Source organism: Silurus meridionalis, chromosome 9 (genome assembly GCF_014805685.1).
Source record: "Silurus meridionalis isolate SWU-2019-XX chromosome 9, ASM1480568v1, whole genome shotgun sequence".
Taxonomy (NCBI): domain Eukaryota; kingdom Metazoa; phylum Chordata; class Actinopteri; order Siluriformes; family Siluridae; genus Silurus; species Silurus meridionalis.
Window position 1 is genome coordinate 9,898,290 of NC_060892.1, and position 17,300 is coordinate 9,915,589.

Below are 17,300 nucleotides of genomic sequence, written 5' to 3' on the forward strand. Positions count from 1 at the left end.
CCAAATTCTAAGTCTGATGACATTTTTAGGATGAACAGTTGTTTTCTTAAAAAGTATAAGGATGTCCCTGGACAAGGGTAATGTGGTGGGGGATGTATTTATTGACCTTAAAAAAGCATTTGATATGGTCAATCATAGTTTGCTTTTATCTAAAATGTAAATTTAAATTTTTCAAATGAGGCAGTGTTGTGGTTTACATTTTACCTCCAGTCTAGAGTACAGTGTGTTAAAGTTGATCAAATCCACACTCTCAAACATAAAAATGGGCATTCCACAGGGTTCTATACTTGCCCCCATGCTGTTTAGTCTTTTTATAAATGACTTGCCCCTGCAGGACAGGAGTTAAAAATTAGCATTTGCTATAAACTTTTATATGATATGGTATATGATATATGTGTGTATGTAAACTTTACGGGTAAATTTTATTGTGTATGACTAGGGACAGGAATTGTCCATATCATGTTATTTGTTTAAATTGAAGTAGTTTAGTATGTAAATTGTATTGTGTTTAGAGCCCAACCAGGGACAGGAGTTGAAAATTAGCATTTGCTATAAACTTTTTATGCAGCATTTCAGTGACAAGCTTGCTCTGACACTATGTATGTTTGCATTGTCCCTGTCAAATAAATAAAATGAAATGAAATTATATGAAATATTAATTGTTATATAATTAGTTATTTACAGGGATACACTAATAGACTGATATCATGTTAGGCCTGATGGGCTCAATACAGTAACACAGTGATATAGTAGTTGTGACTCAGTGGTTAAAGATGGGGGAGTTCAAGCTCCATGACTAGCAAGATGAGACTGTTGGGCCCTTATAAAATAATTTTGTCTTTATTTGCTCCAGGGGCTCTGGCTGTGAAAAGAGGATGGTGGGTGTTGTGCTAGCAACCCGACCCCATAACAAAAACTGCTACAGAAACAGCCATCAGACCCTTGCCATCCAATGTGCCTTATGGCACAGGAGGAATAAAAAGAAAACTTATATGTGAAAAAAAAAGTATTTATAAAAAATGTATTATAAACTATTAATTACCAGTGAACGAACTATCTATCTATCTATCTATCTATCTATCTATCTATCTATCTATCTATCTATCTATCTATCTATCTATCTATCTATCTATCTATCTATCTATCTATCTATCTTTTATTTTATTTTATTTTTTTTTTTTTACAGAAGCAAGGTGTGCCATAGGCAGGGTCATACAGTGGAAGTGGAACATATAAACCAATGCAATGTGCTTGATATCTTAAATATTCTTTGCTTACAATTGTTACAGGTGGCACTGATTATGCAGGTACTGCTGACAAGGTTGTATCCATCTCTGCATTGAGTACAGCTTGTTCCAGGCCCACTGCAGCTTAGACAATTCTCCTCACATCTGTAATATACAACATACAAAACACAAAAACGAATAAGATGCACACTAACCATGAGTCATGTTTTTTTTTAATATTATTAAAGTAAGAAATCTTTAACTTCCTGTTTTCAATGTATGAATGAAGCTAGAAACTCAAGAAACTTGGCGCATCATGGTATTAATATGTATGAGGGCATCGGTTGGCCGAGGTTGGCACACCGAACCCTTCTGGCTGCTCCACTGATTCTTAGCAATTGGTATGATGCACACAGTCTTGCACACTCAGATATAAAGCCAGAAAAGAGGGAAATTATATGATGAGAGTTTAAGGGATTGAAAATGTCGAGCTGAATTTGGCAGTGAAAGATGTAAAGTTGGTGCGCACAATCGTTATTTAATAGAATACTTTATACTTTATTATTTAATAAAAAACTAAAATATTTCAAGTATGATCACCAGTACCAGCCAGATGACACTATTCAAACATGTTATTTATTGCCAACAGGAACATTGTATTGTTTTGTACTGATGATTCCATTTAAACATTCTGTAGGTGGTCTCAAGGTGTAGTTCTGTAGAGATTATGTGCAAATTGATCAAGACTAGATTTTAAAGATGCAGACGGGAAAAATAAATAGATAGATAGAAAGATTTCGAGACTAGATTTGTAACACGCCAACAGATAGCAGCACAAGGCTGCACACACAGTCATAGGGAGCACCAACCTTCATTAGTCAGTGTGCCAAAATACATCGTCCTGTGTACAGCTGTCACCGAATTCTCCTCACACATGAGTTTCCCACCGAAAACAACATGATCTTACTTCCACACCAACCCTACTCACAGGTTTGGCTCCTGCGGACTTTGCCCTCTTCCCGAAGTTGAAATCTGGCTTAAAGGTTGCAGTTTTAAAACCATTGCGGAGATCCAGCGCAAATAGCAGAAGGTGCTTGACACGCTTCTAAATTATAAATGTTTTTTTTCCTTATTTCCCCCAAAGATCATGAGTTCAAGTCCCATCCACACCAAGCTGCTGCTTCTGGGCCCCTGAGCAAGGCCCTTAACCTCATAGCTGCTCAGTTGTATGAAAGAGATAAATGACCAATAACTCTTGCCTATATATATAAACATGTATTCTATACACATATATGTGTATTTGGGAAAATATATGTTACATATATAAAAATTTTGAAATATATGTGGCAGATATGTACAAGTATCTGACATTTCTATGAATGTTAAATCCAAACAAACATGTATGCAATATTTGAGCTTTGCATATATTGCTATATATCAGATTTCTGTATAGGACAGGCCATGTCATTGTTTCATGTTCCATTAATGTTTCAGCTTCATTTGCAGGGTCTCTAGAGAGCCTCATATTTCATATTGATCAGTAAAGCAGCAGGAGGAAATAAAACCTCCTACAAACTACTTTGGCATATACATTAACAAATGCTTTTTTCTTGTGACCTTGGGAAACAGTCACACCTTTAAACCACTACTGCAGTGGTACATGATTTTAACTTATGCCCTTTATTCTGTATACTTTTCCACAGGGTCAAACTTTGCTTTTTTTATGGTCATCTGGTCTTATCTCCCTTAGTTCTTCTGTATGGTTGAACCTCTATTTCTCTCTCTCTCTCTCTCTCTCTCTCTCTCTCTCTCTCTTTCTCCTCCTCACATACACACATAGAAGACCTCTTCATTCCTTCAGAAGAAAATTCATTCACCATCCATGACCTTCTTTGAAAGTCTCTATTTGCTTTGAACATCTCACATAAAGCAAAACCCTCCAGATTTATAAGCCAGAGGGGCAGGGAAGCTTCAGTTCTGTCTGACCGTATAGTGAACCATTACCGACATCTAAAAAGTGATGAGTGCTGTAAATTCAACCTTTCTGAAGAAGGTGAGCCAGGAGTTTACTGCTACTGTGCAGAACTTCCTAATTCACTGTTTGGGTTGGAAAAAAAAAGGGGTGGCACACTGGCACAGTAGTATGCATTACTCCCTCACTGCATTTGGGTTACTGTCTGTGTGGCATTGAGGTGCAATGGGATTTAAAATAAATTATCAAAGAAAAACATGTGTCCCGTACTGCAAATGTAAAGATAAGATAAGTCATATATATATATATATATATATATATATATATATATATATATATATATATATATATATATATATTACACATACACATATGTTTTTTAAATATATACAGTGCCCTCCACAATTATTGGCACCCCTGTTTAAGATGTGGTCGTGGACTTCAAAAAATTCTCCTTTTTTTTAAAACAACATAGAACCCAAATGCAAAAAAAGAGAAAAATCCAACCTTTTATTTAAGTACATTACTTTGGTGGTAAAAAAAATCACACATTTAGAAAAAAAAAAACTTGAAATCATGTGTGCCACAATTATTGGCACCCTGATGTTAATACTTTGTACAACCTCCTTTTGCCAACAAGACAGCACTTAATCTCCTCCTATAACATTTCACAAGATTGGAGAACACAGAGAGGATTTTGACCATTCTTCTTTGCACAATCTTTCTAGATCATCCAGTGTCCTGGGTCCTCTCTTATGCACTCTTCTCTTTAGCTCGCCCCACAGGTTTTCGATTGGGTTGAGGTCTGGGGACTGAGATGGCCATGGGAGGACCTTGAGTTTGTGACTGCTGAACCACTTTTGTGTAGATTTTGCCACATGTTTTGGATCATTATCCTGCTGAAAGACCCAATGACGACCCATCTTCAGCTTTCTGGCAGAGGCCATCAGGTTTTATTTAAAATATCCTGGTACTTCAAAGCGTTCATAATGCCATGCACCCTAACAAGGTTCCCAGGGCCTTTGGAAGAGAAACAGGCCCACAGCATCACAGATCCTCCACCATACTTCACGGTGGGCATGAGGTGCTTTTCGGCATACTCATCTTTTGTTTTACGCCAGACCCACTTAGAGTGTTTGTTGCCAAAAAGCTCAATCTTAGTCTCATCTGACCAAAGCACACGATCCCAGTTGAAGTCCCAGTACCGCTTAGCAAACTCCAGAAGTTTACGTTTGTGAGTGTTAGTGAGAAAAGGCTTTTTCCTTGCATGCCTCCCAAACAGCTTGTTGGCATGTAGAGAGCGTCTGATGGTTGTTTTGGAGACTCTGTGACCCCAAGATGCCACTCTTTGATGCAATTCTGTGACGGTGAGCTTGGGAAATTTTTACTTCTCTTACCATCCTCCTCACTGTGCGTTGTGGCAAGATAAACTTGGGACCTCTTCCAGCCTTGTTTGTCACTGTTCCAGTTGTTTTAAACTTCTTAATGATTCCTCTGACTGTAGATACCGGCAAGTTAAGGCGAGTGGCTATTTTCTTGTAGCCATTGCCTGACTTATGAAGGTCGACACACATCTGCCTTACTTGAATTGTGTGTTCTCTTGTCTTTGCCATGTTGACAAATGGGTAAGAGAATTAGGCCTCTGTGTCACGTCATATTTATACCCCAGGGAAACAGGAAATCATGAATTACTAATTGAAAGTCCCTAGATACCCTGACCAACCTTAGCAACTACAGAAAAATATATAAAAAAAAAAAAAAAACAATTAAATTTTTCAAAGGAATTGTTAGGGGTGCCAATAATTGTGGGACACATGATTTCAAGTTTTTTTTTTTTTCTAAATGTATGATTTTTTTTACCACCAAAGTTATGTACTTAAATGAAAGGTTGGATTTTTCTCTTTTTTTGCATTTGGGTTCTATGTTGTTTTTAAAAAAAGGAGAATTTTCCACGACTACATCTTAAACAGGGGTGCCAATAATTGTGGAGGGCACTGTATAATACACACACACATATATATATAATATATACAGATGCTCCCCAATTTACTAACAAGTTTCATTCTGAATAACCGTTCGTACCATGAATCTGTGTGTAAGCTGTTACTGTGTTCGTTATTGACTTAGCATATCTCCTAATGATGTAAGTGCTATAAATACTATCAAATAAACAATAAAATATATTTTTCAAAATCTACATGATATAAATACTGTATACAATATATATATATATATATATATATATATATATATATATATATATATATATATATATATATATATATATATATAATACATTCATATACCTAACCTTGTCTGTAAATAAAACTATCAGAGCAAACATTTAAATGCACATGCAGTTTCCCTGAATTATTTTTTTTTCTTGCATTCCACTTCTCTTATTCATCTTCCTTTACAGGTGACACACACTTGTACTGCATTATCAAGCTTTTACAACAACAACAACAAAAACAACTCAGAAAGGTAGTGCTATCACCCTTTAGACTGTGGATCTATTGCATATACTAGTTTCTAATTTCTCAGATTATTAAACACTAAAAACTGATAAGGATGAAACTAGCAAAAAAAGCAAAAAAATAAGTTTATCAACCAATATCCATTATATCATCTACTGATGACAGTTTCAGGTTACAATTTCACCCAATTAGCAATTATTACATGTTTTATATATAAGATCAGTAATTGACACTGACTTGCGGCACATCCTCTGTGGGAATCCTATGCTCTCCCCTTCGTAGTGCCCAGGGCTGCATTTCCGCACACATCGCCACTCCTCCTGTAGGAAGTGTTGCGAGCAGTGGAGACACTCCTCCATGCCTGGCCCTAGGTTAAAGAATACACAGGATGGGTCAATAACATTCTGACAACAATAGAATGTTTACTTCATTATTAAGTCTTCAGTTTTTTACAGAGAGCATTATTCTGCAGAGGTAGGGTCTAATTCAGTTAAAAGCTTAGAGCTGAATTAGCTAGTCACTTTATTTCTCAAGCCATAAAGCCCTTTAATCACAGGAGTAAAACTTCTTTCCAAATGACACGTGGTCACAAAAACACACATACACATCCAATATATTCATTGTATTCATCCAATATAAAGCCTGCACTTCTAGCCAATGATGTGAGATAGAGCTTTGACCAAACTAATTAAGCTGTACAGTCAGAATAACATATCAAAAGGGGTATAAACAGACACACACAAACACTCCCCTAAGGTGGTTTAGTCTACTTCTATGTATTCCCCTCACTGCTGCAGGTAAATTACATCAGCCATGTGTAATACATGCACTCACAGGGCAAAATGCCTTATGTCTGTCTGTCTCGTGAGCCCAGAAGTGCTTAATGATTTAAAGTGGTGTCTATGTGTCACAGCCAGATGTAATTAACGCTCTTTGTTTGAGAGCAGCCTTTTACAATGAGTTCAGTATTATTACAGAAACTACATTTTCACTGTGGTGGATAAGGGGCAGTAATTTCATGTCCTTGGGTTTGGAATTTGGGCCTATGCCACATCTTTCACGCTCTCTCTTTTTTCAAAAATATTCCAATCTGTTCTGTAGCACCTTCAAGTCACGACATCCATTTCTATTCATTATGTGGCATATTTTCATCAAAACATTTCTTTATATAAATATGTGATTTATTCTAAATCAGCTCCACGCCACATGTTCCAGCCAAATAAAGAAAGCTCAGTTGCCATGCAACAAAGGCAAGGCAAGATACCCTTTCCTAACAAGCTCACTAACAAGTTAGGTAGTCGGCACGTCTGTAAAGTGTGACTGCTCCTTCTCGACATGCAGAGTGCTGTTTGGCAGATGTTGATCACGTATTTTGTGAATATGTTTCTCACACAAGACATTGCAGTGGCACTTTGTACATCATTAGGCTTGGTGAAAAAGAGTTTACCACAGCTAGGTTCAGCTTGTTTTGTGCAGTCAGTTCTAGGCCAATTACCATGCTTAATATAACACACATTACTGCAGCTGCCTGTTTAACATGTTCAAGATGAACAAACATAATTTTCATCAGCACCATAAAGTAGGTACAAGTCAAGCGCCACATACTTTATGTAAAGTTATGTGGTAGACAATATGGGCATAAGGTTTGTTTATTTAGACTTGGAATTTACTGGCAAGAAATTAAACTCATAGGGTAACTATTGTCCACGTATTACTGTTTTTTGACACCAAGAGCTTTCATGTCATGGATTCTCAGAATCTATTAATAAATAAAATGCACTTATACAACTGTAGCAAAATAATGGACAATTGTCAATATTTAACATTAATAATAAAAAAGTATTAATAAGTACATAATGAGTACATATATATATATATAGAAATATAAAGAACTAATAATATTAATAATAAAAACACAATATTGATTAGCAGTGTAACGGTACACATATTCGTACCGAATTTTCCAGAGACAGAGTTTTGGGTTCGGTGCACATGTGTACCAAATGTAATCCTTTTTACGTGCAGAACATAGTTAAAAAAATCCCTCAGCAACGTATTAAGTGGCGGACTGCAAGCTAATATTTTTTCTCCGCACTTTAAACACAGTTTTGTTCCACATATTAAGGGAGTGAATGAATGAAGGATGGAAGGAACGAAGACATTTGGTAAAGTATGCTAAAATAAGTAGAACACTTACTAGATCACATATCTTTAGAAAATTAAATATTCAAAGTAAAACACACACACAAGCACACACACTTATATACACCTGTATTACTAAAATAGGGTCTAACAGATGTATATTATTTAATTACATTTTTTCATTAATTAAAATATATTTTATAAATTTTGTGGCAATTTAATTATTTGCTCAATTTACTGCATCAGTTGATTTTATTTTATTTTTATATATATATATATATATATATATATATATATATATATATATATATATATATATATATTTTTTTTTTACAAAATATTGTATAATATTATTGCATATACAGTACAGTGGAACCTCGCATGCTCGCGACTTTCATTCCGACCGGCGACTCTCATTCAGATCGGCTTGTGAGCAACCGCGAGCTGCTCAAAACGCTAGTTTTAACATTTCTAATCAAGGTTTATCTCATTAAAACACACTTCAGCATACTATATAAAGTGAGTACCCATTACTGTATTTTCTGTACTGTATTGTACTGTATTTTCTGTACTTCTCTACTGCATACTTTACTTTACTGTACCTGTACTTTATTTTTTTTAATTAAGCATTGTAATTGCTGTTAATTTACATAAAGTATTGTTAAAATAGTCTAATAATTAAGTGTTATGAAGTGAAATAGTGTTATTTACTCATTTAAATCGATTTTGTATAGTGTTCTTTGGGTTTTTACTGGAAGGGGCGTATCAAAAGGTCGCGAAAATTTGGAACTCGCGACTGGTCTTGGTCCCTAACCCTCGCGAGCTCCGAGGTTCCACTGTATTATTTAACCAAGAAGGGACCATTTTATTTTAAATTGTTTTATTATAATTTTTTTTATAATTAACGAATGTTAATAATAATAAACTGTGTTAATAAAAAACGACAAGCAATTTTATGTCTTGCATTTCTCTCTCTCTCTTGCATTTCAAGAGAGAGAGAGAGAGAGAGAGAGAGAGAGAGAGAGAGAGAGAGAGAGAGAGAGAGAGAGAGAGAGAGAGAGAGAGAGAAGGAGATGCTTGTGGACTGGTTTATCACTGCTATAACCTTAGTAACAACAGGAACATTTCTTATAGATACACCACAACAATAAACGTAATCTAACCATTAAACCGCATGACATGTCATACATTATCAAAATTAACCCTAATAGTCATGGCATATAATGATTATATGTGGTACAAGTTGAATAACCCACTCCAGACCATGTGGTTATACAAAATATTATATAACCATATACCATATACTGTATAGAGATGCACAGACTTACACAGACACAGACAGTCTTGTAATATTTTTTACAGATCGCTGAGCCAAAATAAAACAGAATAGGACCTGTGCAGGTGGAGCAGGAGACGTGGCAGGGGCTGCACTTCATCTCCTCCAGGTTAAAGAAGGTTCCATTTGTGCACTCAGGAACACAAGTCATTCCTGCTAAACTACAGAAAGAACAGAGGAGAAAGAAGACGTGATTATTTTTACATATGCACAAGAGACAGAGAGATGAAGACAGAAGGTCGCTTTCAATTTGGGTTGTCAATGTTTTCGTTTTATTCAGTGTCCGTTGCATGCTGTTCTTTGAGTGGTTTAAGCTTTAGCACAAAGATTGCAGCATTCTGTTGTGAAGCCAAGGTTATGGGGGTTAGTGGTTGAAAATGAGAAGGTAAACACACTTTCATGTTCGCTTTCTCTCGAACTCAGCGTACAGAGTCTTGGATCTAAAGCTCAAAGAGTTCCAAAAGCCCCACAAACTACTTCAATGGTGCAAACTGGAACTTTTGAACGAGGCAGATAAAGTGCTATAGGGTCCCTGCCATCTCAAGACTCCAGGCATGTGAAGATTTGCTCTGAATAAGGGGAATAAAGAATTATTTTTTAAGTATAAAGCTTCAGGAAGTGTAAACCACAGAACAGAAAGCACATACTGTATAAAGATGACCACATGTACTCTAGACTGAAAAATAACACAGACTGCACTTTACTTCTACGCAATTTATTCATGCTTAGACTGGAATTTTTCACAGAGCACAAATCTGCCAAAATCAAAATCAGTCGAGACATGTGGCTACAATCTTTTCTCCAAAATGCCCTTTTATTGTCAATCAAAAATAATCTTTTGGACTAAGCACTAAAAAGATACAATAAAATTACAAAAGTAGAGCAAGCTCTCACATGAAAACAAGGAAATATTAAGTCTGTCTACAGTGATATGGAGATGTGCACTTTTAAGGGAAAAGAAATTATAGGATCTAAGGCGTAAAAAACATAGGCAGAAATACAATGCGACACTCTTGCAAAAAAAAAAAAAAAAACATATACATGCAAAATAGGACAATTTCAAGTGAACAATGGGAACTTATATAACATTCTTTATATAAAATTTTAATTTGAACACAATGTTCATACTTAATCAAAAGTAGTTTATTTCCTATTATTTTCCTTCCTTTTGCTGGTCAGGGTTTGCAGTAGTAACAGCCTGAGAATGTTCATCCAGACTTTATCCCCAGCTACAGATCCCCAGATGTTCACAAGGCAGCTGTGAAATCCAATCTCTCTATTAAGTCCTGGGTTTGCCTGGGGTCTCTTTGCCTGCTATAGCTCTACCATTGGGGGACAATTTTTTCAGGTGCCCAAAACAAAATGCAGCACGATTTAGTGAAACAACGACTGCATGCTGTGGCTCTCTCGATTTGCCAAGGTCATTACCTTATAACATAAAGTGGGCCTAGAAACCCTGCCTCAGAAACTGCCACTTCTGCTTGTGGCCTTATTCTTTCAGTCACTACCCTCAGCTGAGTATAAGAATATAAGATGTCCCACAAACAGAAAGAAAACTATTTATTTTTCATAACCCATAATCTATTTCAGAATTATATTATATAAAAAGACTGTCCTGTGCTCAGATCACACTAGTTCTGAATCACTTGCACAATAATGAAATAACCAGGCTTTCTGGTAGAAAGTTTTCATTTAAAAGCGTTGAAGCTTGTGACATCACCAAAAAATAATACGATAAGTTATGTTTACAAGAACAATGTTTGTTTGTCCTTGATTTGTCTTACCTAAAGCCTTTTTTGCATGCTGTACATCTGTCAGAATCCTGCAGGCACTTCACACAGTTCTCGTGACACTTCAGACAATGTCTCTGAACTGGAGTGTCGGAACGGGACAGAAGGAATGACATAAAAAGAAAGAGAAAGAAAAAGTGAAACAGAGATAGGGGAAAATAGAGGAAGAAATTCAGCCAGCTATTCACATCATCTTGCATTTCACGCTGTAGATTAAACACATGGGAATCTGGATGCAATAAAGTTTACCAGAAGTGCAAATTAAACCCATCCAAGCATTCTCTGAAAAACTCACCCTAGCAGCATCCTCTGTGTGTGTGTGTGTGTGTGTGTGTGTGAGAGAGAAAGAGTGAGTGGATAGCAGCTGAGGAAAACATGTCCAAACACTGATAATGCAAGTCAGGCTTTTCTCTGCCTCTTTGCGTCAGAGCACATGAGTGCCATGAGATGTCCAGTCAACATGCTGATTTGTAGTGGCATGAAGGCCACCTCCATCACAAGCGTGTAATCAAAATGGCACAGAACGAGCCAAAATTCCCCAGATGTCTATGACCGTCTATGTGTGTGTGCATTTGTGTGTTTGTGTGCATGTTTGTGTCTGTGAGTGGTTGGTATCTGTGTAAGTTTGCAAAATGCTTATTCGCTCAGTATCCACAGCCAGTTCAGTTAAGCTCAATTTGACACAGATGGTGTGCATTCGCTGCGGCAGCGTTTGATGGATTAAGAATCAGATAATAAATATCAGTCTTGGGGCCTAAATCTGTGCGCCAGTGTTACAAGCTCTTCTTGGAACTATGTTTGTAAAGGAGGAATCCTGGAAAAGGAAAACGTGCACCTTATCATACTGACATACAGAGAGAAATGCTGTGCTTTCCACGAATCCTGTTGCTTTTATCATTTGTCTGTTCAGAAAAAACATAGATGTCACAAAGGCAATGCCAGACTTCTGTTTGTGCAGAATTAGGGAAACAATAAAATATAGACACAGCAGCAAAGGCAATGCAATTTACTACATATAAGGACACAGAGGTCTAAACCTCTGGCAGCAACACTGGCTGATGTAGCTCACATTAGATGTGTACTCTTTTCTGTATTCACTGAGGAGAAGCAAAGTAAGAATAAAAACATGCACAAAAAACGTCACATATTTCCCATTTCCCACCCCTCACCCTCATCACTGAAGTATCCAACGGGGCAGTTCTCTATGCATGAACTCTCCTCTGTGTAGAAGTACAGTCCTCTCCGGCAGGAGCAGCAATCGTTTGAGCCGCGACCCACGCACTTCTCACAGCCTCGGTGACAACGTCTGCACCTCCGCACTTCAGTGTCTTCAAAATAACCCAATGGGCAGTGGCTGACACACCTTCTTTAAAGTGTAGACATGTAATTCGTTAACAAAATGTGTGGGAAAATAATCATATAATATACAATTAACTTTATCACTTGATTCACTTTATCATATCAAACATAAAAAAAAAAAGTAATTTCTGTGATTTAGAGGATCTTAGTCATTCCCGTAGAATAGTTTTTGTTGGAAAATTGGCTGGTTATTTTAAAAACGGCTGATCTCCCTATTTGAATGCTTGATGTAAACTGTATCTCTATCATTTAATTTTTAGACTTTGCTGCTGCAAAATATTTGGATGATTAAATAGTTGTCAAATGGGGTGTGCAGGTGATATGATAATAAGGGGGTAGCTCAATGGTTAAGGCTTTGGGTTACCAATCAAAATGTCGGGAGTTGCCAGGCTGCCACCTTTGAAGCCCCTGAGCAAGTCCCTTAAGCTTCATTATATAATTAGTTACTGTGTGAATATTTTATAAAATATAATAAAATAAAAAACTCTATTAAGTGGTTTTACATTTTAACATGTTGCTTAAGTCAAAATAAATGAGATGAAGAGATGTACATCTAAAATGCTCTTTGTGAGCAAAGAAAAAAGTGTGAATCAACTTGTGAGCATTATTTAGTCAAAAAATGATGAATTATTTTTTAATTAATTATTAGAGCTTTAAATTGAATATTTTGTTTAATATGTGCCAACAATTTTAATATTATAAAATGTAATGAAAAGCTGTAAAAACATAAGACTTAAAAGGCAAGTTTCTCTAGCTAATCATGTGTCTTTTGACAATTGAACATCGCTCAAATAAAGTCATTAAATGCTGTTTTTTTACCTCCCAGACTTCAGGCTGCCCAGGCTGAAGTGGATGCAGTTTAGGCAGTGGTCAGCATCTGGACCATCACAACCCTGATCACCACACTCATGATGGCATGGCCCTGAACGCATTAGCACAGAACAGAGCATCAATTTTGTCCATAAGCAAAAAAACATTAATAGATATCAGCCCAATTTGAATTTTTCTCTGCTGAAGTATTTCTTGCGATATCATTAAGACTGTAGCTTTGTTAATGCACTAGCTGTATTATTGATCAAAATCTAACATCAGATTACATGTAAACATAAGGAGCATCTCCTTCCCAAATGTATATGTTAACTTTATGATCAGGGGAAAAATGCTTTTACATCTAAGCAGGTTTGATTTATTATTAACTGGTTAAAAGAGATCAATCAGATTTTATAAGTAAATACTTCAGAGAGCAGATTAGATTTCTAAAAGTTTCTACCATGACTGGGGAGAAAGCGTGAGAATTACTGATCATAAGGAACATTATTTGTACCAGTGTACTCCTCCTCTTCCTCCTCTTCGTGCTGGACTGCAGTGCTTGGTGAAGGCTCTGGATTCTTAACACTAGGAATCTCCAGCATTCGAGCACGAGAGTGCTGAGAACCCTGAGACTGGTAGGGATGCTCAGAAGTGCCATAGAGAATCAAAGTCCACTCCTTTAGCTTACCTGAGAAAGAGAGAGAGAGGGAGGGGGGGAAAGAACACGAGAGAGAGAGAGAGAGAGAGAGAGAGAGAGAGAGAGAGAGAGAGAGAGAAAATAGGATTCAGAAGAAAGAAAAAGACAAAAAGACAACTGTGATAAAGTTTACTGTCCAAATTATACCCTGGATCCATCACCATTTTTGAGCCGTCACGATAGTCTGTTATTTCTGTTGTTTCTTTTTTTTCTGTTCAAGTCTTCAATCAGTGCTAAAATCACCTAATTTATCAAACCACCTTATGTGCTTTAGGTGATGTCACTGAAAAAGCTTCTACCTGTGACATGTTTGCCCTGATAAGGGAAATAATAAAAAAAAACCACATCAAACGCCTTCAGCACATGATATTCAATTGATCGTCAGGCATGAAACAATAACAGTGGCATCCAACTGATTGGACAGAAAGAAGCATGTATCTGTGAGGATACTAGGAATAAATATAGTTCATATTCCTAAATCCCATCCTTGCAAATGAACTGATAGACTGCCAATCCTGAAGACTAGTATGGTGTAGTTTCTAGTAAGGGCTAGGGGTTTTCACAAAGCACTTTTGTGGGTGGTACCATATTTTTTGGACTATAAGCCCACGTTTTTTCCCACGTTTTGAACCCGAACGAAGCGGCTTATTTATGAAGTTTTCCTGGGGTTTTCCTGGTTTCACAAACTTCAAGCCAAAAAACTGAACCCCATAACATTAGACCAATGAAATTTCCGAACAGAAACGAAAAAACGCACCTCACCTCTGTTCTGAGCTGCACGACGATGCCAAAAAATAAACTCCCGAGAGAAATAGTTGTGAAAGGAAGGAGGAAGACCGTGAACAATGACTTTCTTGGTAGGCTACTGTTTAGATACAAGCCGTTGTAATTCGTTGAGTCTGGGTCATGTGATAGCTCGCTAACTCCAGTTGCAACAGAAATCATATAAGCACAGACAGGTTTCCAAAACTCGTGCTTTTTTATTTTTCTTGGCAACAGCGTTACGGGTTAGTCAAAGAAACTTAGAAATGAGCATCAGAAAATAATAAGGACATATTCCTCGGTCTTGCACACATGCGGTAATACCGGAAAAAATGCAGTGCCAGGCTATTCCCAAAATACCGCTATGCTCCTAAAGGAAGCGCAACATATTTCACCCGTTACACCGTGTGTAACGTGTCTTTCGTTAAAGCCTGTGTAAAGTTCATTAGTTTCAGTGTAGACATGCAAATAAAAATTTTATTTGTAGACATACAAATAAAAATATTTGTAAAATTCAGTGGGTGCGGCTTATAGTCCGGAAATTACGGTAACTATAAAAACACATACACTCCAGGTTCTGTTGCATTTGATTATCTTCTAATCATCAGTGACCTAATTATCAGAGCCCTTTTTGTAAAATGTAAAAAACTTACTGTTCAGCCAAATGTTGAAATACAGTTAACTGATGCTAACCGCATAGTTGTTTAATGTTAGCTAGGTAACATACATTCATAGCTTTTACTTCACCATAAAGAACTCCAAAATCAACATTCACCATTTTCTTAAAGAAGAAAGCAAGGGGGCAGCACCAACGCATCTTTCAGACAAGAAAATCAAGACGATGTAAGAAATAATATCAGGGGGTTCCATGGTGTCAGTTAATATTGAAACGTTTTAACGTTTAAAAGGTGTGCAGACCCTTCAGCAATTCTTATCTTGATTTCTTCTTCTAGAAGTTTAAAAAGCAATGCAGCACCAAAGACACAAAATGTGTGTGACAGGAAAAACACTTGCACAAAATCTTCCAACCATAGCGCTGGATAAATGGAGAGATTTGGAGAAGTCATGAAAAAGAAAAAAAACCCACACAATCTTAATCTTTATAGTCTTTACCTAGAACTTCAAGATTGCTGCGGAGCTGTGAGGGTGAGTCAGATATCTCCAGGGTCCAGGTGCCTTCCGCTCGCTCTCCCCAGCAGTGCACAGTCATGAACTCCCAGTTTCTGAAGCCCTCGTTAGAGTTATCAAACAACCTGCGACACAGCCAAAGAGGGGAGGCATTCGAAAATAGAAGGAAACATGTTTAATGAAGAAAAAAAATGCATTGTGGATTTGATCTTTGCATGAAAATTATCTCTTGACTTTTAATCATACATCTACGTACAAGGACCTACTAAAAGATTTTACAGTAAAAGAACAGATGAGGTTTTTGCTCCATAAAGAAGACTTGAAACTGACTATGATGTCACTGTGCATGAAGGGCCAGAATAACTGTATAAGCAGACAACTGGACTAATTCTTTGATTATCATGATAATTTCCTCAAAAATTCCTGCACATGTTACTGCACATGGCAACAAAATAATCATCAACAGAATGACTCAGAAAAGAGCACGCACAAAGGCAGACTGAATGTAGGCTCGCGTGGTTGATATAATATGTTCCTGTTTGAGATTTGATCATCCTTCCATGACAGGCCGAAAAATTGTTAGCGGCAGATGGCTACTGCCCACATAAACTGGGTTGTGAGTAGTAACATCTCATGGGTGCACGGTATACACTATATGCTCACTCTAACAAGACGGTAGAAGCATCAAATGTGTTTTTAATATACAGTAAGTTTACTTTAACAACAATTATTCTATACAGTGTGACCAGGAGGATGCCTATAGATTTTCAACAGTAGACATTTTCGATTTAATGTCTGCATATGAAGGAAGATCTGTATTTACAGTTTAAAAATGTACATATTATGCATTTTAAATATGTAATTATTTGAAATGTCAAAATTATTTCTTAATCAAATCAGTTGATTTCAGTTTTGCCAATGGAAAAAGAAAGATTTACATCTTATAAAAATGTATTATGAAGACATGTACTACGAATTTATCACTATCAATATTACATTCTCATATTGCCCTAATGGTACGCATTAATACAATACAATACAATACAATACAATACAATACAATACAATAAGCTGCTGTTTACAAGAATTTTTAAACCTGTAGACTGTCAACCAGTGTATACCATTTAAAAATGATATTAGGACTGGATAAAAATTAGTAGCTGATAGACATGTCTGCGTGGCATATTGCTTGACATCATAGGCATAACTTTTTTCTGGGGACACTAAGGACACAATTTAAAAGTGTAGTTGGTTAAACAATTGTTTATCTAATCTTATGGCAAAAACAGGTTTCCAAAAAAAGAAACATTTTCTGTTCCAGTGTGGTATCTGTTCTAAAATAATATTTCTCACAGCTAGGTAAATAACAAGGCCTGGTACTCTATGAGAAAGTCAGGTGCAGGACATGTATGAAGGCAGTGTGACAGCAGTAAAGTGTGCAGACTGGTTCAAGGTGGAGGTTGGACTGCATCAAGGATCGGTTTTAAACCCTTTCCTGTTTGCAGTGATGATAGACAGGTTGACGGACAAGGTTAGACAGAAGTCTCCATGGACTTTGATGTTTGCGGATGTATTGTGATTTGTGGTGAGAGTAGTGAGCA

The 17,300-nt window shown here is 36.7% G+C and overlaps 1 protein-coding gene across 2 annotated transcripts in view; it reads right to left on the reverse strand.

Moving 5' to 3' along the window:
• Positions 1-17,300, reverse strand: part of pcsk6 (proprotein convertase subtilisin/kexin type 6) — a 72,217-nt gene that overhangs the window by 9,121 nt on the left and 45,796 nt on the right. Inside the window, exons 13-20 of one of the 2 annotated variants that reach the window (XM_046858222.1) lie at positions 15,685-15,824; positions 13,627-13,800; positions 13,122-13,224; positions 12,113-12,306; positions 10,938-11,025; positions 9,211-9,314; positions 5,913-6,042; positions 1,279-1,391 (exon numbers count right to left, since the gene is read on the reverse strand). In XM_046858222.1, the coding sequence (XP_046714178.1) occupies positions 1,279-1,391; positions 5,913-6,042; positions 9,211-9,314; positions 10,938-11,025; positions 12,113-12,306; positions 13,122-13,224; positions 13,627-13,800; positions 15,685-15,824 (1,046 nt within the window). Of the gene's footprint in view, positions 1-1,278; positions 1,392-5,912; positions 6,043-9,210; positions 9,315-10,937; positions 11,026-12,112; positions 12,310-13,121; positions 13,225-13,626; positions 13,801-15,684; positions 15,825-17,300 lie in introns of both variants that reach the window. The other variant, XM_046858221.1, reaches the window with a different exon arrangement.